Source organism: Symsagittifera roscoffensis, chromosome 3 (genome assembly GCF_963678635.1).
Source record: "Symsagittifera roscoffensis chromosome 3, txSymRosc1.1, whole genome shotgun sequence".
Lineage (NCBI taxonomy): Eukaryota > Metazoa > Xenacoelomorpha > Acoela > Convolutidae > Symsagittifera > Symsagittifera roscoffensis.
This window is the reverse complement of record NC_087064.1, coordinates 41,912,250-41,940,229: the sequence shown is the minus strand read 5'-3', so window position 1 is coordinate 41,940,229 and position 27,980 is coordinate 41,912,250. Positions and strand designations below refer to the sequence as shown.

Here is a 27,980-nt window from a genome sequence, read left to right as displayed (position 1 = left end):
CCAAAAACATTTGAAAAAATTATTTGCAAAATACGATGAACTAAAAGGTAGTTTATCGGAAATTTCTCGTGCTGCAGTCAAAGTAACTGTAACAGCACACTAATTAAAGCACACTGGCTCTCGCATGTGAAAAAACAAATTATAGAAATCGAGTAAGTAATTATATAAGTACGATAAAAACATATTCCGACACAGAGGCAAAGCTGAAAACAAAAAACACTGATGCGCCAGAATCGAACTCTCGAGGTTTAGAGTAAATTATCCATTTTAAGTCACTTGTTTTTCTTTTCGGCTTCTCTCTGCGGCTTTGTCCTAGCTCTATGTTTATCCTCCTCGGATATATTCTTATCCGAGCATATTATTAAAGAGTTTAAACTTTTTTTCCGTGCTACACGACTAAGATAAGAAAACCGTCCGCTCGTTTGACAACCAGCGCAAAGTGAATTTGTAGTGTTGAGATTTGATATGTTACTACTTCAGATATCATCTCATCTAAATCTTTTTATCGCATCAAATTGCATTCTTTTGTTTACGCACAAAGGTTATAAAATAATTTCAAAGCTTTAATTTTTAGATTATACAAAATCAAAAAATAGAACAAAGCATTTTTTTAACTTAAGTGTTATACTAAAACAATAATGTTTCACAAAATAAGGGATAAAAATTTTGACAAATAGCGATCAATATCTGACTTAATATAGCTACAAAATTTAATCTATATAAAAGTTAATCTAAATAGGTGGCTGCCGAATTAAATCAACAGAATACTGCTTTTTTGAGTGTCCGCCAAGATTTCACATTTCACGTTGCCCCAGCACTAGTGCGACTTTCTAGAGTCATTCCAGTGGGCTCTTCGATAGTCTCCAATGTTCTTGGATTGCCGAATCTCCCTTGGAACCTGCTAGCCAGTTCGTGCTGGTTCACATAATTCCTCAACGCACCGGCGCCTGAATTGGAAGTAGTTCTCATCTGCTGTTGAAGATTTGCGCCCGGCATTCCTTTAGAAGACGATTGGACATAGATGCTGCCTCCTTGCAAGTCATGGAAATTTGGCACGAAGTGACCTGGAATAGGAATTTGCGCAACTACTTTGGACATTCCATTCACGTGTTCGAAAACATTGCTCAGCTGTTTTGGGTTCCTCGACGGAACTTCCGGTGGCTTATTGCCTCGTGGTTGGAACCACTTTGATGCATCTTCAGGAACCTGTGGCGGTTTTCTAGAAGGCGCCTTCTTAATCTCGGCTAGTGAAATATAATAGCTCTTCTTAGGATTGGAAGCAGCAATCGTATTTGGGTCTGGGGTATACCTGATGCTACTGGCCATCATTTGGCTTCCTGGAATTAAATTAGGCTGCACGTTTGATTGATTTCCGCTTTGGAATGTCAGAGGCACATAGTTCCTCTGTTTTCCTCCCTGGAGCTGCTGTTTCTGAGCCTTTGCCGCTTTTATAGCACCTAGTCGGTCGTAATTCCTAAAAGACCTTGACGTTAGTGGATCCACGTTTTTCAAATGACTGAGATCTACCAGTCTCCTATAATCTGCAGACTTCTTATCTGATATTGAATTATCAGAGGAGGCTGATTTCTTTTGACTATTCCTAGCGAAATCCCCAACTCTACAGTCGAGTTTTCTTTGATCAATCGGAGACGCAAATGAAAATTGGTTAACATTAGTAAATTGATCTGCTCTCGGAGTATTACACGTGCTGTTGGCAAAAGCAGACACTGAGAACTCGTCATCAGAGAGGACAGAACTTGCCGTATTTTTATTACCACTTCTATCAGACTCGTCTTGGACTTTACTTGAGGCTTTTCCAAAAGACAGGAGCCCGTGGATCTTTGCGAAAAGGTTCCGCTTTCTTCTCTTTTTGTTCTTTTTCTCTCTGTCTTCTAATTCTTGCTTTCTAGCCTGCATCAGAATGCTCTTTTGCAGTTGCCTCACGTCAATATACATCGGGTTGTCTGGCTTCCTTTGAACTTGAGCGGATGCTGACGCTATACTCATCGCCGTGACCACATTACTCGTACTGCCTCCTTGAACAGGCGTCTGTGAGTTGCTAATATTAGTCCACGATGACATGACTGTATTATTTGCATTGTCTATTCTCTGGGGTAGCGGAGAAGGCTGAACTGGCCTCTGTTGAAGCTGATTAGTTGGTTGAAATTGGTGGTGGTTAGGTTGAATCTGGTGGAATGGTAACTGCTGATTTGCTATCTGTGATAGTGAGGCGGAATTGAAAGATGTCATCAGGTTTGGATACTCGTGTTGAGGTTGGTGCTGATGGTGGTGGTGGTTGTGACTATTGATATAGTTACTCGGGTGGATATTACTACTAGTGCTACTATTATTATCACTCATAGCTAAGTTATTACCAGTTGTAGTTCCGTTGGTGAATATTGTATCTGGGATCCCACTCGTTGCTGCTAATCTATTTCTAATGTTGCTAACAGCAGCACTGTTTCCGTTGCTACTCACAAAGCTATTTGTACGATACTGTTGTGTCGCTAGTACATTAGATGCGCCGTCGCATGGTTCTACTGAAGTTGATGACGTGACTCTGAGCTGTTCAAATTTGTCTCTCATTAGATCCCTCTCTTCTCCACTCCCATTATCCGAGGATGAGAAGGGACTGCTGCCCGAAGATAAACTAGGAGTCGCTTTCAACTCATTACCACTATTCCCGTCTGTATTCATCCCCATTTCACACCCATTGTTCACTATACTTCGCATATTCATGTTATTTCCCGATGACATTTCATGCGTGTGTTGCGGTCGTGCTGGCGGCACTGGTGGTTCGCGTTTCGGCACACACGGCGGACTCGGCGATCCATGACTTAGTCTTGAAGCCGAAGTTTGATCAACCGAAGAGGGTTTCTGGGCCAAAAATGAGTTCACGCGAGTAAGTATGGGAGCAGCGCTGTATATACGCTCACTTCTAGTCGGTGTTTCGCTGCGCAAGTGTTCGTGCTTCATCGCATTTTTCAAGTTGTTGTTTTCAACATCGTCCTTTGCGCGATTGTTGAATTCTACCGCTCTGTCCATTAAGTCCTTCACTTCCGCATTGCGACTCAACATCGCCACTTTGTACGCGCTCCTCCCGTGCTTATCCTGAATCATCAAAGTCAGTCATTAATAGAAACAAGAATCAATTTCCTTAGATGTTCAATGGTAAAAAAAACACGACCTAAGTTTGCAGTCTTTGTCAGTAAAAGGATAGCTTTAATGAAGGTATATCAGTTTGCGTGCTGATGTTGTTCAAAAGTTTCAATTTTACAAAACCGTCTATATGCAAACACAATGAACTATTCAAAAATGGACAACACGAGAGTGCAAAAGGCATGCTACGACTGGGTTTTTGGTTAAGGAGTTTCCTAAGTCGGCCGGGCTGCTCCGTCTTTTAATCCTAATACTTCTCTTCGCGCCGGCATAAATCCCAAAGCCGGGACCGTATACCAGCTCCCCGTGTAATCACAAAATCCTCCTCCGTTCCCAAGCAAGCATGAGGCGCCACGTTTGTGGATGGATTAACTTACACAGAGGCAAAGCGGCTTCGCGCGACTTGCGACACAACATTAAAATATCAGTCCAGTCTAGCAGACAGGGAAAGAAATCCACGAAGCCCAAAAAAAAAAAAAAAAAACACTTTTTAATAAAACTCAAATATTTGCCTGGAGCCCTGGTCCAAATGCGGAGAACAAGTCTAGAAACACAATCGACGGCAATAAAAGGAAAATTAAAAAATAATTAACTAGCGACAACTGATCCGACGAAACTTAATAATTTCCGGTAGAACCGAAAATATAATTGTTATCACGAAAAACTTTGAACTATAAATTCTTTTCTAAGCAATTTAGCATTTTATGCGATCAGGAAGTTAGCATAAAAACTATGCCAATAAAATATAGACCGAAATTATTTGAGCCGAATCAAGTTTTCAAGCTAAAAAAAAACAAAAACAACAAAATATACCAAGTCAGCCTAATAAAAATGAAAAGTAATAAAATTGAAGTGCAGGAGTAATTCAAAACAATTATAGAAATTGCATTAAAAATACGTTAAAAAACTAATTCTACGATGTGGCAACTAAGCCGACAAAACAACCAGACAAACTATAGGCCTACTTTTTTTAAATTCATTTCGTGTTCGAAAAAAAAAACACTTCCTGGTCAACTTCACAACCCAAATCTTTACTGTCCTAGGCGTATTCTTCATCTCCAGGCTAGGTGCCGAATACAAGGAGAAGTTTGAATTCATTATGACCCAGCACACAAGTGATTCTGTTTAACAAGTTATTAACCCGAAAAAAAAAATACATTCCGGATTGATAACGCTTGCTAATCGCAAGCGTTAAAACGCAGTAGTCTAATCCAATCATCACAAAGATTTTTAGTGTCTCACCTGCACAGCTCATTTTACCTTGCCCCTCCCAGTAATGAATTCTGCAACTTGTTCCCGGCCAACTTCTAACCCCTCTTCAACTACATTTCCCCCAGCAATTAACGTCCCTTGGTTTCAAACACTAACACTAACACAGCTCAACTAGCTACAACCCCCCCTTAGTAACCAAACCAATCCACTCTCACCTTCAGCTAATTCCGTGAATAATCTGCAGTTAAATTGCAATGGCATCTCTAGGAAAGCACATGAAATCGCAGCTTAAATGTGCGAGTACCGCATTCATATTGCAGTTTTTCAAGAAATCAAACTTGACTCGAAAAACCGCACTTCCTCGTTAGCGTTTAAATAGACTTTATCTAGGATGGACCGACGGCGAGAAGGAGGAGGTCTACTAACTGCAATTCACAACTCTCTTCTCTACGATGAACATGGAATAGTAGAAGACGGAGCTCTGGAGACGCAAATCGTAGAAAGACCACCAAACAGAATCTTCGTATCATGAAATTTTATATCCCTTCCCATAGTAGCTGTCCTATTGACGATAAAGCAATTATTTCAACTCTCCTCTCAGAATAAAAATACTATTGTCTTTGATGATACAAATGCTTATTCACCACGTTGGTGCTCTTAATAAACCAGAAAACAGACGAGGTGCTAACCTAGATGCCGAAAAAATTCAATATTCATTCGCTCACTAAATGAGCACCACCAAACTCACTTAACCTGTTTGGCAAACACTTATAAATCGCGCTCAGATCACTTCCCAATTTTTATGAATCTTCACATTGCTGACAAGATCAGTTTGATAAATTTTAGAAAAGCTGACTGAAAAAATTTAAAATGAAATAGCAGATACTCTTGCAAAGAAACCTATTCAGCTTGATGGAAACGCAGGCCGTCATCATTTTTTTGTACCTGCAAAAAATGACGAAACAAAAAATTATCAAAACATAGTGACAACATCCTATCAACAAACCGTCAGATCCACTTTCGAACGATTTCAACAAAGAAATCATATTCAAAACGGCAAAAGAGAGAAAAGAATTGGCGGGCAATCCTCCAGATTTTCGGTCATCATACTTACCCTAGTAAGTTTTGGAGAAATGATTGTCTAATTGTCAAATGTATGTAAGCGTGAGGTTGCAGTCCATCCACAAATTTGTAATGACAAAAAAAAACTTTTAAAAGGTGAAAGAAAATGCAAATGCTGTTAATGTACAATACTAACCCGGTATTTATAATTTTTTAAGACACAGTTTCAACTGCTCTCTTTCTCTTAACACCATACCTCAAATACGGAAGGTTTCAAAGGTGGTAACCCTCTCTAAAGCAAATGGAGTCTTCAAACCGTCAGAATCTTACCGCCCGGTATCGATTTTTAGACCAACTATTAAAACTTTTGAATCTTTTATTCACTCAACCCTAACTAAACACCTACCCAAAGCCGATCACCAATATTTCGTTCGACTACGGCGTTATCATTCATCGAATTCTTCTATCATTGACAATTTTGGACAACAAAGGTCACCCTCTAGATCAGTTTTGGTCACGCTTGATTTATCTTAAGCTTTTGCCATGGTCTGTCATCAAACTCTTGGATCTCGTTCAAAGCAACAGCGTACCGGGAAGCTTAACCAGATGGTTACTAAGCTATTTGAAAAGTCGAAATTCAAACGTATGATTAAAATTTTTCCATAACATTAACCCAATTTGAAAAAACTGGATCAATAGGTATTTTTCCGCCAGATAAATGTGTAGTTATACACTTTCGAAAAAAGAGGTCGATCAAGTTTTTCGTGACCTTTACACTTTTTCTATTCGATAGTGGAGCTTGCCTTCCTTTTAACCAGAGAGAATTTTTTTCAAAGCCGTTCGGACATTTTTACTCCGTATCAAAAAGAGAAACAAAGACAAGAAAGAAAAAAAGAAAGCCGCAAAAAATCAAGTTGGAGCTGAACAAAAAAAATGATGACAACCTATTCAATAGTCTTCACTACGTTCATCGTGACTGATTCCAGGTAACGACATACCTGCAGAAGTGGATCAGCTCCATACTGCAACAGACACTCTATGACCTCAGTATGGCCCTCTTGGGCCGCTATGGTCAGTGCAGTTGCACCCTGACTGCACATGGAGTTAATGTCCACTCCACTTTCACACAGCAACTTAATGATCGACTCTCGTCCTTGCCACGCTGCCATTTGAAGCACACTTCTCGACTCAATATCTACACAGTTAATGTCAGCTCCATGCTGAATCAGAAACTGACACATTTCGAAGTGGCCTTGCCATGCAGCCACCATTAGAGGAGATCGGCCGTCGAAGTCCTTCAGGTGGACATCTGCTCTCCATTCCATGAACAATTGTCCCATTTCCAATTTGTCTTCTTGTGCTAACACATACAGAGTTGTTCTTCCATCTTTGTCGCGCAGATTGATATTTGAACCTGAACACATCAGCACAGTGATAACTTTATAGAAAGTGAGTTAAGCTAACAGCAGATCGAGTTCATAGTCAATTTTGTTAATGCTGATAGCTGGGGACAAGGTGATCTTGGTTTATTATCTCCAAGAACCATAGGAATAACGGTTTCGACTAAGTACATAGGTCTATGTTATGTAAGATTTATAAATTTTCTAGATATAGTTTATTTAGGAGAGTAATACTATACAGACTGGTAAACAATAAACCGCATGTACAAATTAAACCCACCAAGGATCATGCAAAAAGCTATGCAGCTTATCGAGGCATGACCCTGAAAAAACCTATGACAGAAGTTGCGAGATAGTATCCGACTTGATGATTCAAAAAAATAAATCTAGAAGATCTCCATTATCTTTAAGAAACAATGAAAGCAATTTTTTGAAATATCCATTTAGTTGATGCTCAGTTAATTGGTTTAGGTTATCTGGTATCAGCTCGTTTGATTTCAAAAAATTGTAACATTTAAGAGACACATTTTTCCATGAACGTTGCATTATTTGTGTTCTAGTTTTCATGCTTGGTAAAGTTTTTGCCACAGAGGCCCGAGTAACCCGACGATTATTCAGAGATTCCAAATTAAAAGTTTTAAGGGGAGTTTTACTACGAAGCTGATTAAAAGTTTCTTTGAATATTTGTCTGAAATATAAGTCAAAAACGGTGTCAATCTCAAACGAATGTAGGATATATGAGGCATGCTCAAATTTTCTCTTGAAACAAATAGTTTTAAAAATACGTTTTTGCATCAAAATATTTTTTCTATTAGGCTTTTTGATCTTGCACCAAATGCAATTAAACCGTAGGAAATGAAAGGCTTTGCATAGCAGTTATAAAATTTAACCAGCACATTTTTCGAGAAATAGTTTCTACCCTTGAATAGTAAACCGTTAAATTTAGCTAATTTACCACAAACATTATTAATATGACTTTCAAATTTGAGTCTGTTGTCCATTTGAATTCCTAAATACCTAAAATCAGAAACCTCGGCGAGTACATTATTACCAAAAGAAAACTTTTCATTTAAGTTATCCCTTCCAAACTTCATTATTTTGCACTTCTTTTGATTTATGAGCAGTTTGTTATTATTGCACCAATTACATATTTTATTTAATTCTGCCTGGAACTTCGTTTTGGATGCAAATTTTTGAGCATCAACTACCGTTGTATCATCTGCAAATAATGTTAGCTTAACGTTGCTGGCCGACGGCAGATCATTTATGTATAAAAGGAACAGCAATGGCCCCAAAACTGAACCTTGAGGAACACCTTTTGTACATTCTCGCATATTGGAGACGGATTGATTCGAATAAACATATTGTTTTCTCCCTGTAAGATAGTTTGTCATTAACTTGTGAATTTTCCTTCTGAGCCCATATTGATAAAGTTTGTTAAGTAAAATTTTCCGATCAACTGTATCAAATGCTTTTTTCAAATCAATAAAGCAGGAGTAACCAATTTTTTTTTATTATCAATTGATTCACGAAAAAAGTCAGTAATGGACAAAATGGCATGAGTACAGGAATGATAACTTCGAAATCCAAACTGATGCTTATCAATCAAGTTGTTTTCAGCGGCAAAATTAGATATGCGCTTGAAAATTAGTTTTTCAAAAAGTTTACATATACAAGACAACAAACTTAATTTTCTATCTAGATTCTGACATGTTGATTGGTTTTGACGGTATAAAAGGTGTATATTTTCTCTATGAGCGTTTTTTCGTGCCGAAAATTAAGCACCGGTTGTTTTGGAATCAGAGAACGAAACGTACCTGATTCAAGTAGAAACCCGACTACATTCGCGTGTGCCTCCAAAGCTGCTACCCGTAGTGCATTCTGACCACTGTTGGCTGCAATGTGGTCAATGGATGCCCCTGTGGCAACTAGGAACTTGACCACATCCAGGTGTCCTTCTTGGGCGGCACAGATCAAAGGGGATCTACCCTCGTCGTCAGTGTCATTCACTGACAGACCTGCCTTAGAGAGTGCTCTGCACACTTCTACTCGACCCTCGAAAGCTGAAATGAAATATGACCGAAATGACGAAACTTTATGAGCTGCACCTCGACGAGGCAACTACAACAAAAACAACAACAACATCAGATGTTGCCACAAGATCGAACCCCAGGATTTTAATTCGATACAAAAAGAGAACATAGCTAGCAGACAGTTGGAAAAGTGTCAATAGAATAAACGGAAACCAAAAAATTCTAATTTGCCTTCCTTTAAACAAATGAAATTAGATCCAACTTTACAAGAAATCACAAAATCAAACCGAAATAAAACTTTTACGAACGTGAACATTTTCGAGTGAGAACAAATTCGATTTCGCGGCAATTAAATAGGAAGTCTTTGAAAAAGCTTGATTAGATAATTGGAAATTCAATGTCAGATCGAAAAACACCAGTTTCTGAGCTTGGCAAAAATTTTATTCGCACGTAGCGAATAAGAAATGTGACGGAAATCACAAATCCACAAAATTGAACAATAACTTTTAAACACAGTTGTCTAAAAGTAAAATAGCCAACAGAGTGTTGGAAGAGAGACAATGAACGTAAGCAAACAGAAACAACATACTGACTAGTTTTTTTTGAAAAATCTCAACTTTCGAACTTCTAACATAAGACGACTTTAAAGTTCTTTGAGTCTCTAAAACAATTTATGATTGAAACTTTTTTGGTTAAACTAATAAAATTTGAAAAAATGGATCTATGTGTAAGTTTTTTGTATTTCGCTAGAAAATCTGACACCACTACAAAACAAGAGAAAATATATGAAAAAAAAAATTCGAAAATGTCAACACTAGATCTATCCAAGAATAATAGGAGTAGTTTTAAACAGAAACATGCCAAGACAATAGAATGTTAAAAAAGCATCGTACGATAATGTACCCAGCGGTATCAAAGCCGAAAAACCTTGTCAGAAACCCTTTAAACAGAGAAAAAAAACATCAACGAGACTCGAGACCTATGAAACATTAATAGGCCCCCCTCACCCTTAAGACACCCAAACACTCGAAAATATGTCACATGAAACACTTTGCTTGTCAGATGAAACGATATTATACCGATATGATATAGGCCGAAACCTATGAAGTTCAAAAAAGAAAAAAGCAGAAACAATTATAAGACTAATAAGAAATTATTAAGTCCTATCGCCCTCAAAACACAAACACGCACACACAAACTTCTTTCGCTCGTTGAAACGACGCAATATGAGGCCAATCAGTTGATATAAAATAGGCCGAAACCTATCAAGGCGGAAAAAAAGAAAAAAGCCGAAAAAAATGTCACGAAGAACTTCAACTATAATTTCTATTAAGACTTCAAGCAATTTGAGCGATCCAGAGTAACGCATAAAAAATATGCTTCCATTCAAGTTATTCGAAATTAGGTCACTAAATTGATAAAAATTAGGTCGAAATCATTCAAGCAGAATAAAGCTTTTAAGCGGAAAAAAAAGAAAATATACGAAGACAAGTTTAGTAAAATTACAAACCGCAGCAGTACATCGGAACACTAAAAGCATTTATATATTTAGATCTTTTAAAAAATTATTCATCAATATGTCAACTAAGCCGACAAATCATAAGCAGACAATAAGAAGCCGACAACTTTTTTTTATAAACGGACTAATTCACATTTAAAAAAAAAACAGGTCCTGTCACATTCAAACCCAGGAAGGACCTTTGAAATCCCAGCCGCATTCATTAACTCCAGACCAAGCATTCCCGAGACTCAAGGAACTTAGAATTTATTAGGAACTGAACCTAAACTCAACATTTCTTATTTTAATTACTCAGTGAACAACCCTTGCTGCTTATCGGAGGGTAAAAACTAAACTTCCTATCATGTTTTTGCGACCTTCACACTTTTGCTATTGGATAGTCGAGTTTGCCTTCTTTTTAACAAGAAACGAACTGAATTTGAAAAAAATCTGAGCCTGAACAAATTTTAAGATTTTTCCTGAAAAAAAAATCAACGTGACATATAGAAGAGTATGATCTACTTTTACCGACTATTAAACATTAAAAGCAATTACAATGAAATTGCCGTACAGAAACAAATTGATTCTAATATTTGGCAATTAATCCAACAAAAGATATGGAAAAATAAATGGCCAATTTTTTATGAAACATATTAATTTCAGTTGAAAAAAAAACAGGTCCTGGTCACGTTCGAACTCAGGACCTTAGCCGTCCCAGGCGTATTCTCTACCTCCAGACCACAAAATTCGGAGACGTTAAAAAATTTGATTTCATTATAAACTTAGATACGAAGTGGATTCAAGTTATGCAAGTTTTGAACCAAAAAAAACACTCGGATTTGATAACGCTTGCTAATCGCAAGTGTAAATATATGAGAAAAAAAAGAAAACTCAATTTCACAAAAAAATGAAAAGGACAAACGCCAGAGTTACATAAGGTTTCGTTCGCTGAGTATCTACCAAGCCGACATTACTAGGGAACTTAAAGCTTCTGGACCCTATTCCTCCCTCAATTACTCAAAACGATTTAAAAAATTAATGTTTGACATTGAAAAACCCAAAAATAAGGAGACATAAAACATAAGCCGAAACCATTTGATTTTTAAAATGAAAAATTAACTTCGGAGCTTGCAAAATTACAATCACAGAATAAATGTCAATTCTAGTAGGAAACAGTTATAAATCCCAGAACGACTGTCAATTCTACTAAAATTGTTTGATTTAGAAAACTCTATGCTTTACAGATTAAGAGAACTCTTGGTCCGACTGGGATTGGAACTCGAGACCTCTTTACCTCAAGACCAAGTGAGAAAAGATGTTTACGGGAAAAAAGTCTGGTATCCGATTACAAGTCACTTACTTGCAGTGAAAACAGTGTTTTAAATATGTTTTGAGCACTTTCTGTTATGAACGTATCAACTAAGCCTTTACTCTACGAGATGCTAGATGAACACAGATTAGAAGCTTCGCTTCGCAAACAAAAGCGAGAACACGAAAAAAAAGAAGCTTTTAAAAGATGCTATGCAATTTCGAATGCTACAAATCGTGATTATAGCAAATTATAGCCACCGAATAAGTGAACATTTTTAATGAACAGACTGGGTTCTGAGATGACTGGGATCGTGCGTGATCCCTATTGTTGCAAGCAATTAGTAAATTTTTACCGGCCACATGCATTGGAGTCCATCCACAGAAATCTCGGGATCCCTCGTCGTACTCACTATTGAGAACCCACTGCACCAGATCCAGACTACCCTGCACACATGACACGGACAGGAGACTTCTTCCATCTGCAAACGACACAGCTATGTTGTCACCCCCAATAACACCATTACCATTCACCCCTTCTCCTCCACCTGCATTGACCACGTCCCCAAGACAGCCCACACTATCTGGATTAGATGTATCATGTAAGGTTCTAAGATCCACTACTTTGTTGTTGTAATTCAAACACGGAAGCGAAACGCTCATGGCAAAGTAAGGGCAGAAAATAGCTATAAACCAATAGTATTTATCTCTCAAAATGAGACCCAAATGGTTTAAACTCTGTTTATGGCCAAATTAACGCCTATGCAGCTAATAACAAAGGTTGGTATTAGAAAAATTCCAATGACAATTCAAATTCATAAATTCGCAATAATAAAAGTATTTACTGCATCTGTTTTGGCTAAACTTCAACTCAATGGAATTATTTGTTGAAGTTTAACCTAGCGGAAGCTACAAAAATCAATATTCAAGATAAACCTGATCTCTTTGGTCTTTCAAAATTAGGGATTCCGGCAGCTTCACTTTGGGCACGGGCACTTAGAGACGCAACTTCTATTTTAGCTTTATTTTTATTATTGTCTGGGAGGGAGTTAAGAGTAACTACTTCAACCCAATGTTTTACACAAGACAACAGTGAGAGAGAGAGTTAAATTGGTTATAACAAAGTTTCGAGTCAGATTTGAATGACACCGGGCATTTATAAGGGATAAACAGAGAAATAATAATTCGCATATAACTGGGTATTATGTCTGGAAAAGTAAGCCACACTATTTTACGAAGACAATCATCTGGCAGATTAGGGCAAAGCAAAATTAAAACATACAAGATAAACTCTTCAAACCCGTAGCTTGTTTTCCCAAATGTTTCTGTTTGCTTGACTCTCCCTTCAGAAGTGAAAACAAGAAAAGGTTTCCAAGCAGTACCAAGTTTATTTACCAACGTACCCAGTTAAGTAATCTCAACAGAATAATAACAGTGAGCTTCAAAGAAACCAAAACAGGTTCAATTACTGGTAAGTGAAGCAGTACACAATCTAATTTGATCAAAACATATTTACAGTCAATATTCTTGTTTCGGTGCGAAAAAGTGAAACTTGAAAAGCAGCTTGATAAAAGACTCGATTAGATTAAACTCCAACTTATGAATGTGGTAATAAAATGGCGCTTATATTACCGACTAATATTGACCATCAAGAAACGATCTCACTCTTTTTTCAATGTTGTTTCACTCTTCATAATTTATCGTCGAACGCTTTTGAGCAAAGGAGTCCAATCAAAGCCACTTATTAATATTCTCTCTGAGTTCTGTTGTAACAATCACATCTGTAATGCTATAAATGTAACACAGACAGACTATTACAACAAAAAATTACATTTTTTCATAACTATTTCGCACCAAGTTGATTGATTTGTGCGATGAAAAAAATAAAGAGACGGAAATGAGGATATTTGATTGGGTTGCCCCCTTGCTCTTAGTGGGAATAATTTTAAGAAGGGCTTCTATTTGGTAGGGGCAACTGGTCAAATTAACTTCTCATTTCTACAGTATTGATTGCTGTATTTCCTTCAGTTAGCTCTATCGGAAATTGGTCAAGGTTGTTTCTGCTGAGGTACAGCGGATGTTTGAAGAGGCAGTTTTGAGCAACTAAGCCGAAAGGTCCAATACACGATAAGTAATTTGAGTGATCAGCACCCAACCCCTGTACTAAAGACCGCTATCACCTTAGCAAAATTTAGCATTATGACTTGTATGATTAGGAAAACATGTAATTTAATTCAACTTATTGCTTCCTCGTCCTGCCTTGCTATCCGTGCAGCTTGTTGATATTGTGACCTGCCGAACGCTATATTTGACCAACAATTTTTCCATTATTCATGTAGATCCTGTTTAGACGTTCAATGAGGATTTTTCGATAACTGAACCACAGGCATTCAGCATCAAACGATAGTAACGCATACTTCAAGAGAGGATGTTGCTAAATAGAATGCATTAGGGACCGGTTGGTAGGCAGGCGATGGCAGACTCAAGGCGGCAAGGCGATGACAGAAAGACAAGCCGTTTAGATCACAGACTGAAATTCACTCACATTTGCAAAAGTATGCTGAATGATTAAAAATGCCTGCATTGATTAACGAAAGAGCTTTAAAATCCCCATTAGCCGTCTGATTTGAACTTGAAAACAAACAATATTGATTTCAATTGTCAGCCGCAGCGGATGAAATGGTTTAACGCATGCTTGCATACGATCTTATGCTAATGACCTGGTCAGAAAAATCTCCAGAATCGACTTTTCAAAAACTGGCATTACCGAGAAAATGCTTTCATCAAGTATAACGTCTTGTTTTCCTGAAGAAACAAAGGAAAAAGCCCCAGAAAACCGCGTAAACTCCTTTTAAAATTTGGTTTAAGTTAACAACCCAACTTCCTTCCATCGCACCTAGCATTAGATCTCTCCCTCTCTAAAGAGCTAATCCAAAACTTAAACGTTCAAGTATTTAGCATTAAAAAAATATCCACCATAGCCCTAAGAGAAGAGTGGCAGCGTATTTAGACTCTGATACCATAATAGTAATCAGCAAAAACCAACTTAAACTTAACCCTTGCTTGAAAACGTCATATATATTCTAATGACGCTCTTTCAGGCCTGGAAGTTAGTTGTAAAGTAAACATCAACTCACTTACAAGTCTGAAAATTATTTATGTTCCGACCACTTCACGAAGTGAAGGAACTAACAAAGGCTTAGAGTGCGCTTTTTTCCCGCTTTCGACCACCTCAGCGAAAGCTCCCAAGGGGTCGAGTGAGGTATCCATTAAAGCCCTAATTATCGTAATTCGGACTCCTATGTGGAGTTGAAAATTTCTCTGTCCAGAGAAAAATTGGTCCGAACTCGTCGTTTCTAGGACTAATTAACACAAAGCTTACAAATAACACATAGAGAAACTGTTACCTAGTATGGTATCTCATTTATGCAATTTGTATATAATCCAATTGCCTGTAACTGAAAAAAAAACTGTAAATTTAAGGTGAAAATACAATTTGTTCAAAACATTTTTCTGTATTTTCAATTTATGTACTTCAATCAGAGGTTGTTGTTGTAGCTGCCACGTCGAAGGACAGCGCATTAAGTTTCGCCATTTTGGTCAGAATTTGTTTAAGATGGTCATTGTTTTGGTTTATAATGATTAGTGCGTTAGTTCAGTACTCCTTCAGAGAAAGTTGATTTCTTAGTTTGTTTTGTTTTGTTTTCAGAATTTCCCGTGAAAGGTTGTTGTTTGCAAGGTCTCGTCCAATTCTCTCACTGCTGCCCCCACCGAGGTGCCTCTGGGTAGAAGGAGGCTCCCGATTCCAGTAACTGAGAAGTGAAGTGATTCTGGTTGCGGCGCTCATTTCGGTGAATCACCAATCCGTCAAACGGGTAAAGGATAACAAAGCTACGGTTGTGGTTTCTAATTTCGTCTAAATCGTGTCTGTGGAACATGACAGAGGAACGGTTTTGGTTTCATAGCCCAAGCTATGGACCAATGTTGAGTCGACGCTGGTCATCAGGAGCGAGATCGACTGATGTGCTTGAAAGCTAATCCAACCTGAGGAAGGTAGAAGCCTCGACAAGATTGCACCAGAGTGAGAGAGTAGTTTATAGTGGGATTTTCGAGACGATGAAAGAAGGGGTTGGCATTGTGTGGAGTGTTGAAGCATTTTGGACATCCGTAGGTGACACTTGGGTCAAAATTCTTGAGGCAGGATTTAAGTAGAGGGGAGTAGCCGGAGCGTAGTTGAGCTACGCTAGACCAGGCCTTGCGACTCAGTGATAGTTCAGTTGGGGAGATGAGTGGAGCTTTTGGTGAGTATTTTGAGTATGAGGACAGTTTCGTTGTAGTTGGAAGCAGCTCGTGTGTGGAGTAATTTGAAGTTATGGATTTCGGTTTTCTTGTCGATTTACTCGTTGGAGTCGATTAAGTCAGTCAGGTGACCCGCATTGTGGCTTTTGAAAGAGGGTTATAATTGTCCGGGGTGTTAGTAGTATCGAGTATTAATCTTCCGGGGTCACTGTATAGATGGCAACTTGTATAGCATTGGGAGGAAGTAGTTTCATGAGGGTGGTTAAAAGGATGAAGCACTCAGTATGTAGGTTCTCGCTTTTTGTCATTTAACTGCACCCAACTAGATTGCGCAGGGCGGCGTTTTGTAGTTTGTAGTACTTGAATTGAGGTTAAGCGTGTGACCACGTTGAGGCAGCCTCTTCTAGGACTGGTCTAATCATAGCATCGTGCGTAATTAGGAACGTTTTTCTTACTTTGCACCTAGTTGGTGACGGCTAGCGCGTCCGGGAGTGAGCTACGCTTCTTGTCTTTGCTAACTTGAGTCTTCCAGTGTAGTGAAAATTTTATAGTCGAGCTCTAAGATTTTAGGGCTGTCCAGTGGGAGCAGAGTGTTTTGGTTGTTGACTTGAGGGTGAGTTTTGTAGTCTTTTGAGTCAGGTGAGAATAAAGTTACTGAGCATTTGTAGGTGAGATTTCTAACTTGAGACTGCCGAAGAAGTACATAGAGTCTGGGTAAGCGGAGAGAGAGGAAGAGATCTTTTGGGTGTTTGACGGGGAAGTATGTTAACTGTTTTCCGAATCGATGGAAACACTTTAGAGAGCAACTCATCTAGTTCAGTAGCGATGATATCCCAATTAGCTTTCTTGAGGTTTATGAAGGTTTTGTTGAGGGCAAGTCGGCTGGGAGGGCTAGAGTCTACTGAGCTTAGAATAGTTTGTGGTGTCTAATGGCAGGATAGGGCGATAGTCTGGGATGCAGGTGAGATTTTAGGGGACCAGGTTTGTTGTGTAGTCCGCGAGCGGGTGTCTTCTTCCAAATTGAGAGGTTTAAGTGAGAGTTGAGAGGGATAGGTGGAGCTCGCAAACTTGTCCGATATCAGTAGTCCTCTATCGTCTTCGGGATTTTTAGAACTCGAGGGAGCTGCGAGCGTTGGCGTAACCGAGTACTTGTCCGTATGAGTCAACTAAGAGGCGGTTTATAGATTCTCGGTAGCCTTAGGGGCTTGGTAGCCTAGGAGGATCGGCGCGGTATGTAAAAGTTCGTCATGGAAAATTTTTTCATCATTAGTGATGCTGCTTATAGTCTGGGATTTCATGGAAATTTGGAGAGCGAGTTCGTAAGGGATATCGTTGGCTATTGCAAAGCGGCATCCTCCACTTTTCTCATCCGGATCGTTGCGGGCAATTTTGTAGTTAACAAGAAAGGAAGGATTGCTGTTGCAATGAAGCTGGGTTTCTTGCAGAGCAGCAAAGTGGATCTTGTTTGTTTCTAGATAGAGGGCGAGCTCAGGTGCCTAACCGCCGACCGTGGCAGTTCCTGTGCAAAAAAACGAAGTCTGTTAGAGGAATCACGAGGGATGATAGAATTACCTGGGCAGTTTTTCGGGGTAATTCGAGAAGTTACAAGCGTTCGGGGCAATAGAGTTCTTGGGGGGAGGTTGGTGATCTTTTGGACGGGGGTTTTTGGTACTTAGATTGGGAGGGATATGGTGTGAGATGAGTGTAATGTGCGTAGTCTAGTATCAGTGGGTTCGTGAGTGGGCCATGAATCGAAAAAATGTTGTTGGGTGTAGAGTGAAAGGTGCGTAGGTGAAATACAGCAGCCTTAACTCAAATAACCAACACCACAAACACTTCTACTGTCAAAACTTTTACCACAAACTACTACCCAAGTGTTTGTGGTGTTGGTTATTTGGTTTAAGTCTGCTGTATTTCAAATGGATCCAGCCGCAGCAGTTACAATAAACGCTGTAGTGAGAGCATCGGATCGGACCATTATATGGTTTGCATTATTAATGGCTGGAGCCTAGGTTCGGTTCGATTCCGGAAATTAATAGTAGTAGTAGTAGTAAGAGGAGTGTCCAAGCCGTTTCTGACCATCTTCTGACCAAAAAACTGATTTTTTGGTTGCACTGCTACTCTTGAGGGGGTGGGGGGGGGGGGGGGGGGAGGTTGAAGGCAACTTTTTTGGAAATTTCAATCAGAGGTCGGAACATTCTGCTCTAATTGCACAGCAACGGTCTATCCGTATTGTTATTACTACACAGTCGAGGCGGACCTTCGCAACACTTGCGATGCCAAAAATACAATGCGTTACAAAATAGAGAACAAAAAAACACAGAAGCCAAAAAAAATGAACATTTATATCAAAAAAAACTATTTGAAAAAATAACTTGACAAAAGTTGGAAAATTACAGCTACAAAAACTTCAAATTTGTATCTGATGAAGTTCATAAGCAGCCCTTAAAAATGGAAATAATTTATCGAGCGGCATCAAAGGCGACAAATTTTGGGTCTAAACCTGTTGAGCCGAAAACAAAACTGTTGCCATAAAAACTTTCATTAGATTTAAGTTTTTACGACCCATCCAAACTAAAACACTTAATCCCAAACTGATATATTTTGCCCTCGAAGTTACGCAAAATCAAGTTGACTAAGTTGATATAACGTACTCTGAAACTGTTGAATATTAAAAAAAAAACGAAAAATGAAGAAAAAATCAGACACGGTAAATTTACAAATTTGTGAAATTTCAGATATAGTAAAAACTGCTTAAATTGGAACAAAACCATTCTTTAAAAAGTAAATCAATAAAAACCTTACCAGATAAAAAATGGCGCTTAAAAAAGGGAAGAAGAACCGACAGAAGCTAGGATGAATACCAGGAACCTGAAAAAAAAATAGAGACACTTTTTTGAAAAGATAAATACAACCTGAAACGGTCTTGAACTATCTACTTGCTAAGTGATACTAATTTTATTTGAATTTTCAAAAAATTCAGCACGTCAGATGAAAGATCCTCCAGAAGTGATTCTCTAGAAGAAAAGACCTTGTGCACAAAGTTGTTAACAGAAAAAAAACTCTGGGAACCGATTGCAATACACTTGCTTATCGCAAGGGTAATTACCTGGATCGGTCACAGTGCAGTTTGCGCCGCCTTCCACTATCAGCAGCCTGACTAGCTCGAGGTGTCCTTGAGAAGCGGCAGCCAAAAGAGCAGTCCTCCCTCCATTGTCTACTAGCTCCACATTCAGACCACAATCCTGAATGGCTGGGAATTTGAGCAGTAGCTTTGCAGTCTAAAACGAGAAAACCAGAGAAATTTGACAGAAGAATACCGGCAGTAATTATATTATACAGCAAATAAAAACAGGTTAGACAGAATGAAAAAGGGTTAAGACTCGAAAGAAGGTGATGATCTAGGATTTTTTCGATCGAGGAGGGGCTTTTTCGAAAACGTTTCGAAAAGTTTGTCGACCTTTTTTAAGGTTGACTAAACTGCTATTCAGTCCTATCTCTCCAAAAATACTTAGAAGCCATTTAGCTAGAATTTTCTACTCAGCAGGCACTTTAAAAAGTAAACAAATTAAAAACTGATTTAGAGAACTTTTGGAAAGTTTTGTTTTGACCAACTACATATTGAGGCCGAAGAAACCTCTAGAAAATTTCAAGTGTCGGTCGCCCGAAAATGAATGAGTGGTCATATCTCCAATTGGAAGCCCCCCAATCCGCATCTTCTTGAAAGGCTTTATTCGTAGAATAGATACAAAGGCAAAGCGGAGCTTTACAACACTTCAGATACAACAAAACCATTGCCATACAAGATAGTGAATAGAAAACGAGACGGGTAAGCGGAGAGAGAGGAAGAGGTCTTTCGGTTGTTTGACGGGGGAAAGTATGTTTACTGTTTTCCGAATCGATGGAAACACTTTAGAGAGCAACTCATCTAGTTCAGTAGCGATGTTATCCCAATCAGCTTTCTTGAGGTTTATGAAGGTTTTGTTGAGGGCAAGTCGGCTGGGAGGGCTAGAGTCTACTGAGCTTAGAATAGTTTGTGGTGTCTAATGGCAGGATAGGGCGATAGTCTGGGATGCAGGTGAGATTTTAGGGGACCAGGTTTGTTGTGTAGTCCGCGAGCGGGTGTCTTCTTCCAAGTTGAGAGGTATAAGTGAGAGTTGAGAGGGATAGGTGGAGCTCGCAAACTTGTCCGATATCAGTATTCCTCTATCGTCTTGGTGATTTTTAGAATTCGAGGAACTGCGAGCGTTGGCGTAATCGAGTACTTGTCCGTATGAGTCAACTAGGAGGTGATTTATAGATTCTTGGTAGCCACGGCGGTATGTAGAAATTCGCCGTGGAGATTTTTTCATCATTAATGATGATGCTTATAGTCTGAGATTTCATAGGAATTGGGAGAGCAAGTTGGTAAGGGATATCGTTGGCTATTGCAAAGCGGCATACTCCACTTTCCTTGTTCCAATCGTTGCGGACAATTTTGTAGTTACCAAGAAAGGAAGCATCTTAGATTGGGGATGGATATGGTGTGAGATGAATGTAATGTGAGTAGTCTAGTATGAGTGGGTGCGATTATGGTCTTCCCATCTTTGCTTAATGCATGCAAGTAATACCATCTCATGCTTTTTAAACGACAATTTGCATTCCCTTTTCACAATCTGCCGAGCTAACGGTGATATATTACAATAGGTGGCAAGGTTCAAAATAAATAGCTGGATCGTTGCTTGTTGTACTTCGAACACTATTTATAGTTCATTTCAAGGCCAAATTATTTTGCAAATTAAAACGAAATTTTTTTGAAAACGAACAGAAATTAAATTCGGCAGAGTCATTTATTTTTGAAAACGAACTGAAGTTAAATTCGGCTTTTTTTTTGAAAACGAACAGAAATTAAATTCGGCAGAGTCATTTATTCACTTCGAACACTATAAATAGCTGGATCGTTGCTTGTTGTACTTCGAACACTATTTATAGTTCATTTCAAGGCCAAATTATTTTGCAAATTAAAACGAAATTTTTTTGAAAACGAACAGAAATTAAATTCGGCAGAGTCATTTATTTTTGAAAACGAACTGAAGTTAAATTCGGCTTTTTTTTTGAAAACGAACAGAAATTAAATTCGGCAGAGTCATTTATTCACTTCGAACACTATAAATAGCTGGATCGTTGCTTGTTGTACTTCGAACACTATTTATAGTTCATTTCAAGGCCAAATTATTTTGCAAATTAAAACGAATTTTTTTGAAAACGAACAGAAATTAAATTCGGCAGAGTCATTTATTTTTGAAAACGAACAGAAATTAAATTCGGCTTTTTTTTTGAAAACGAACAGAAATTAAATTCGGCAGAGTCATTTATTCACAAAAACTATCTTAGTACCATGTACAATTGAGTGAAAGTGAAATGACTATATTATGCATTATAGTTTTCAAATTTAATACAAACTATACTCAAAATTACCACCTATTGTAGCATATCAGCGGGCTAACGGCTTAAATACAATTTCATTTGGGATTTCTAATTTATCCCTTTTTGCAAAAGGGGGATATACTCTCATGTACTTAACCGCTGTTTTATTTCTTTATAGGGGATATTCGTTACTAGGTACCGAGGGGGGATATAGTTAGAGATCCCTTCATTTGCCCTAGTTCTGTTACTAACCTCGACGTTTCCTTTATAGGCAGCAGCTGTTAGAGGTGAAATTCTCTCTTTGTCCTGGTGGTTCACATCCGCACCCGCCTCAAGAAGTCTCTTTGCCTGAAAACATTTTTTTCTCCAAACTCAAACCAATTTTTAATCAATAAGCATCAACAATGATAACAATTTGGCCGTGGAGGGGACAGACGAAAGACATATCCCATGCCTAATTAGTGTATATCCTGGATAATTTAGCACATACAATTATAATTAATAGATAAAAATAAATCAACAAAAATTGTTAACCGTGTCTTTTATTGGATAAACTGATTCATTTTCTAAAATCACCCACTGTTTACAAAAAAGAAATTAAAAAAAAACGCAAATAAACCCAAAGTTTTTATAATTTTAGAAAAACTTTAAGGTTGGTCGGCCAAAACTGGATTTCTTAAAAGTATCAAAGGGAGGACCCTTTGGGTCGGCAGGGGGTCGAATCCCTGAGGGGGGGGGGGGGGGCGTCTGCCCCCCCCCCCCAAATCCGCACCTGATTTGTTACATATATCTTTTAATGAAAAACTTTTATACATATATCTCGAGCATAGCTACAGATGCTTAACACAACATGAAATTACCTATAAGAACAGACCAGAACAGAATCTCAACATTTCATAGATCCACTTCACTTACAACTTCGTGCTGATCGTATAGACACGCAATAGTGAGTGCTGTCCTGCCGTCTTGGTCCGTCTGATCAACTCTAGCTCCACTTGAGAGCAGCAACTCCACAATAGCACAGTTGCCCATGTAAGCAGCGGCATTCAAGGGCGTCTGGCCGAACCTATCCGTCTGGTTCACATTAGCACCATACTGGACCAACACTCGGGCTATGTCCTCGAAGCCCCTCCAAGCGGCCGCTCTCAGAGGAGTCCTTTGATCATTGTCCTCCAAATCAACGTGTGCTCCTGTGGATAGTAACAGACATACGACGTCGAAGAAGCCTTCCCAGACAGCCGATCGCAACGCCGTCCAGCCTTCGTAATCCCTGTGGTTAATCTCGGCGCCTGATTTCAATAAAACCTCAATTGGTTCGTAACTTCCACACTTGCAAGCTACTATCAGTGGACTCCAGCCTGACATATCCTCATGGTTGATATTACTTCCGATTTCGATCAGTTTCCGCGTATTACCACCGCCTGCCGCTAGATGGCGCATGAGTAACGTTTGGCCGTGATGATCGACCTCAAGTACCTCTTGTAGACTGATCCTCGAACTGAGAACAGCCACTTGCTCATTGCTGACCGAATCTCCGTCTTGGATCTGCACAAGAGACAACATTAGACTAACAAAAACAGATTAGCGCAAAATTCACATGGGGTTTAAATATCTTGATCTGAATGAATTTGATAGAACTAAAGCAAACGATTGTTTCAAGTAGGTCGCTTAAACAACAAAGTAATACTTGTTATATTTCAAATAGTACAAACGTCACCCAAGTCTAGATAGTAGCCGGTTAAGCGCCTGTTTAGAAAGGGAGCGGTGTTTATTTCTACTAATGTGAAATAAAAATTATCCGTAAGTTATCTCTGCTGTCAAAACGAAACCTCTAAGGGATATTAAATGACCTACATGCTTCACGGATTTTTCTTTTCACGTTTTAGACGAAAAGGACACCAAGGAAACCTTTAAATCCAGATCAGTTAACCACAGAGGGAAGCAAAAGTTCGCATCACTTGAGATACTGAAAAACGATACCAGTGAATATCTCTATGCTTCTCCACGAGGAAAAGAATTTCGATAGAGAAAGATAGCCAACAACTTCGAAGAGATCTCTGTTCCTTTTGTTATAGGTTGTTTTTTTTTGTTCCCAGTATTCAAAAACCCACAAGGAAGGCTGCTCAAGCCCTCTTCAAATCAAGGTGTAAAGATTTTGATGCATCAAAAAACCGAGAAAACTAAAAGAACGAAGATAAAATTAAAGTTTCAGAAGGTAAACACAAACAACACAATTACATTAAGATTTGCTATGCATAAAAGGAATCGTCAGAAAACTGCTTAATCGATAAAAAATAAGCACAACAAAATTTAAATTATCAAAATTTTTGATGAAATTAAGGCATGAGATTGCAACCAAAAAACTTAAAGCAATAAAAAACGTTTTTCATTTTTTTTCTGTTTTTTTTTGGTCTACAATTAATTACCAAAGTTTTAACCTGTAAAAATATTTTCAGCTTTAAAATCATAATATTTTTTCTATATGAAAATGAGGCTTCAAAAAATTCAGCCAAAAATTTTCTTTAAAAAAATTGAGAAAGCTTCGACGCTTTAAGCCCAAATTCTTGCTTAATCAAATCTGATTTAATCCAAGAAATACACAGACCAAACGTGCACAATTGATTCTATAAACTCTCGTCAAGCTTGCTGCAACTAAATTAGAGAAATAAAAATTTAGTGTAATTTACTGAAACAAATCAAGAACACAATTTATTGCGAAAATCAATAATATCAATTGAATCAATTATTGTTTAAAATCAATAATTTGTTTACTTAAAGGCAACAACTTTTCGAAAAATCGCACGTTTAAATGTAAATTAATTATAAAATTTCAAGAAAGGTAGTTTTCTGCTGCTGGTATTTAAATTATGCAGCTTAAACATTGCTCGACGATTAGTAGCACATAAGCCAGCAAGTTTTTTAAGCCAACTGTTCTGCTAGATTTTGAGCCAACACCAAAAAAAACCAGAACGAAAATTAATTTTAACTCAGACAAAAAATACTCGAAAGTAAACGAATTTCCAATAGAAAGCCTTCGAATAATCTTACTTAACGCCATTGCATTAAAACACGTTATTGAACGCAAAAAATGCTTTTCAAAGATATACAGAGTCGAAGCTGCGCTTCGCAAACACTAGCGAAACACGACAAAGCTTTAAGAAGTGAAAAAAATAAGCCGCGAACTAGTATAACTTTGCTGCATATCGGATACGAACCTGCAACCTGGAGGTTAGTAATCTCACGCGCTGTACTCCCGGCCACGAACCGTTAAATTTCTGCAAATACTAGTCACAAATAAAGCAGCTACATATGTTTATAAATTGCCAATGCGATGCTGCAGAAGTGCCAACAAACACAAATAGACTTAATTTGTACACAGACACATGTAATAATTTGGAATATAACGAACTGAAAGAATCCACACTGACTTTGCATGTAATAAATTGGAAGAATTTGACATAAAGCCACACTATGTATAGCTTATGCGTTTCAAAAAATTGCGAGAAATTTTTAGTTCAAAAATTTCTGAAATCGAGTTGTTACTATTGTTATGTTCTTTGAAACAAATCGCTTTTTTCGGTTCAATTGATGCAGTAAAAATGCATCAACTGCGTTAATTTATTTCTATTCGAATTTCAATTACCGGGCTATCGAAAAACCGTAAGTGCCACCAAAAATGGCACAATACTTGCAACTATTAAACTAAGCTCACTAAAGTTCGTTATCAAAAAAAAGAACGAGATTGAAAACAACTGAAATTTATGCTGGGTGCATCCACCGGCGTTTTCTATTCTATCAATTAATAGACTTAACAACAAATTCAAATTATAGGATCCCCTACTTTTTTCATTACAAAACAGAAACATAGCCAACAAACAGTTGGAAAAGACTCAACGAACGCAATAAAAAAGAATTAAAAAAACAAATTAGAAAACTTAATAAAAAAATCATCATATCTCGGAAAAAGTTATCTTTATCTGATCAGCTTTATTTTGAAGCCGTACTGGCAACCCCAGGAAGTACCTTGCAATCAGCATAACATAGATTTCTGAATTTTCCAAAAAAAAATTCATTTCTGCAACTAAAAAAAGTAATTTAAATAGCGTCATTTCGCGTAAACTTAAAAAGTTTGAGCAACCAAGTTTGGGAGACAGACTCGCAATTCCTAGAACCTTGACAGTACTCTATAACAGTGACACTAACTTTAGATTTCGTAATATAAACACTGAAATAAAAACATTGCAAAATTTGGTCATTTTAACAACATAGGGATTTCTCAAGCATATGCCAAGTGAAACGACAATTTTAAAAATTGATACTTTTATTGATACTTACATATAGGCAACAGGCATTTGGAAAAGTGTGAAAAAATAAGGAAACCGCAAAAAAGTTGATTGAAAATTTTAGAAGACTTCATTTTTGAATAAAAAAATACATTTTTGAAGAAAAAAAAACAATTTGAAGCTCTTTGAATTTCAAATACTGTTTATACTAGACACTTTTTTTGTTAGGTTATTCCATTTCAAGAACAATGGATCAATAGATAATTTCTTTCAGTCCGCTGGGAATTCAGAAAATTTTAGTCCATTTGTTGAATCTAGAAGTCATTCACGTTTTTCGCGACCTTTTAACTTTTGCTGTTGATAGCGGAGTTTGCCTTTAATTATCAAAGGAAATGAGAAGACCGTAAAAATTATGTCAAACTGCGAAAAATCATGTCGCTTGTCTACACTAACCGAATCGTATTGATCAGACGCTAAAGCAAATATTCGATCAGTCACAGAGTCTCTCTCGGCAGTGGCATGAAAATTGAACTTTTCGGCATCCAAACCGATCCATAGCACCCAGAGAGCCATTAGCTCTACCTCCATTGTCGACGAAAACTCAGGAGTCGATCTTGATAAATTGTAAACTATTTCACTGATGTCGTGAGAAGTGACTCGGTTCAAATCGTAGAAGCACGCTGCACTCAAAGCCAACATGGCATGACCTTCGCCTATATCAATAGCTAATTCTTTTCCGCACAACTTAACATCTGTAATCCAAGCTAAAACACCAAACATTTATGAGTTGTATTTAAAGTTTAGCGTTCATCGACGTCCTCGTGAATTCAACTTACATTCAGTAAATTCAACTTACAAGTAAAAGAATGATGCATCAATTGGATGCACTGTTCATCATATCCGACACCGTCGTCTTTCCAGAGGAAGAATCCCAGACTCCTGATCTGCCACTCCAGGTGATTTGGATTATACGGTTTGCTACAGTCCCGTGTCACTAAGGCGTCCAGAATGTCAAAGCGACTCATGGGAATTTGTGACGCAACCAAAACGGACAGAATCTGTTTCATCGTAGCCAGATCAAGGTCTTCGGTGTTGGCGTGGACTGCATATTGACTTCGGTAATATCTCATGAACAGAAAACTGTATAGCCCGTTCAGAGTGTTAGGAATGTTTCTGATTTCTTTAGTTGATATAATACACTGCGCTAAAGCTTGGATTACCAGTTCTAGGTACAAAAAGCAACCACTACTTTTTTCATGCAGTACTTCGAAAACGACTTGGAAGTCTTTTTGCTTATGCTCGTCAATAACTTGAACATCATTTAGCAAACAGGCTCGCATGTATAATTTGAAGTCGTTGATAATTTGATCTTTCTTATGATCGTCAATTGGAATTTTTTTATTGGTTGCAAACATCTTCACAACAGATTTGCTACATCTGCGGGATGATGTCAGAATGTGGAGCCAAGGTGGTAGCTGGTCTACGTGCGCAGCTAAAAGTTCTGCTATTGTTCTACTTCCGGAAGACTGCTGACCAATTTCTAACTGCTTTTCGTAACATTCGTCTAGCCCATCGACAACAAGGTAAAGATGACGGTTACTACTTTTGTTAACTTCACAAATTTTTTTCAAAATCATTTCTCGGAACACCAAGTCCGGGTCATAAAGTAATTGAGCCGGCTCTACTTCAGATGGACGGATAAATTTTGTTTCTCCATGCGATAATTTGGAGAGAAAAGGGCTTTTCGAGAGCTGAACAGCAATATTATCGAGGAAATCACTCACCGTTAAACTCTTTTTGGTTTGAGATGTACAGAAGTGGTAAGCAAGTGTTCGTTTTCTTAGTTGATATTGCCTCTGAGCGTACGAGTCTTGTCCTTTGCTGAAGCATATTTCGGTGAGCAAAGCTGTTTTACCGGAGCCCGATCCACCCAAAATAAAAACTACGGGCTTTTTGCTGTTGGAGGAAGTCGAACTTCGACGCACACTTTCCACAGGTTGACTTTCTAAATGATCTAACAAACGCTCAAAAGCCCATTGCCGGCCAAGAAAAAGTTTGTCCCGAAGAGGACTATCCATTGATGTTTATGCTAAACCAATACCAGAATATTAACTGAAACAAAATGAACATGATTCTTAACACATCGTATTTCGATAATGATTCGCAACCACCCGACTAACTTTCCATTCTTTCACGTAATACATTATTTTTTAGCCTAATTGTTGTAATAATCTTTTTAGCCTAATTGTTGTGATAAATATAATATCCCTTGATGTAAAGAGTTTGTACACTAATGTCCCGCTCAAGGAAGCTGTTGAAA

At 38.1% G+C, this 27,980-nt stretch overlaps 1 protein-coding gene across 1 annotated transcript; it reads right to left on the bottom strand.

Moving 5' to 3' along the window:
- Positions 1-585: 585 nt before the first annotated feature.
- On the bottom strand, positions 586-27,768 carry LOC134842851 (ankyrin repeat domain-containing protein 50-like). The gene is made up of 9 exons (XM_063859353.1): positions 26,517-27,768; positions 26,114-26,424; positions 22,293-22,922; positions 21,630-21,725; positions 19,081-19,252; positions 12,029-12,154; positions 8,651-8,896; positions 6,432-6,847; positions 586-3,111 (listed from the first exon to the last, which is right to left on the bottom strand). The coding sequence occupies exons 1-9, from the start codon at positions 27,736-27,738 to the stop codon at positions 802-804; spliced, it is 5,529 nt and encodes a 1,842-aa protein (XP_063715423.1). The 5' UTR covers positions 27,739-27,768; the 3' UTR covers positions 586-801.
- Positions 27,769-27,980: the final 212 nt, after the last annotated feature.

Bases quoted from the DNA above. Each gene is read 5' to 3' on its own strand.
- LOC134842851 (XM_063859353.1), bottom strand. From the start codon at position 27,738: ATGGATAGTCCTCTTCGGGACAAACTTTTTCTTGGCCGGCAATGGGCT. The intron at 26,425-26,516 runs GTAAGTTGAATT...TTGGTGTTTTAG, and splicing joins GATGCATCATTCTTTTACTT to CTTGGATTACAGATGTTAAG. The intron at 12,155-19,080 runs GTAATTACCCTT...TGTCGTTTGCAG, and splicing joins CTGCACTGTGACCGATCCAG to ATGGAAGAAGTCTCCTGTCC.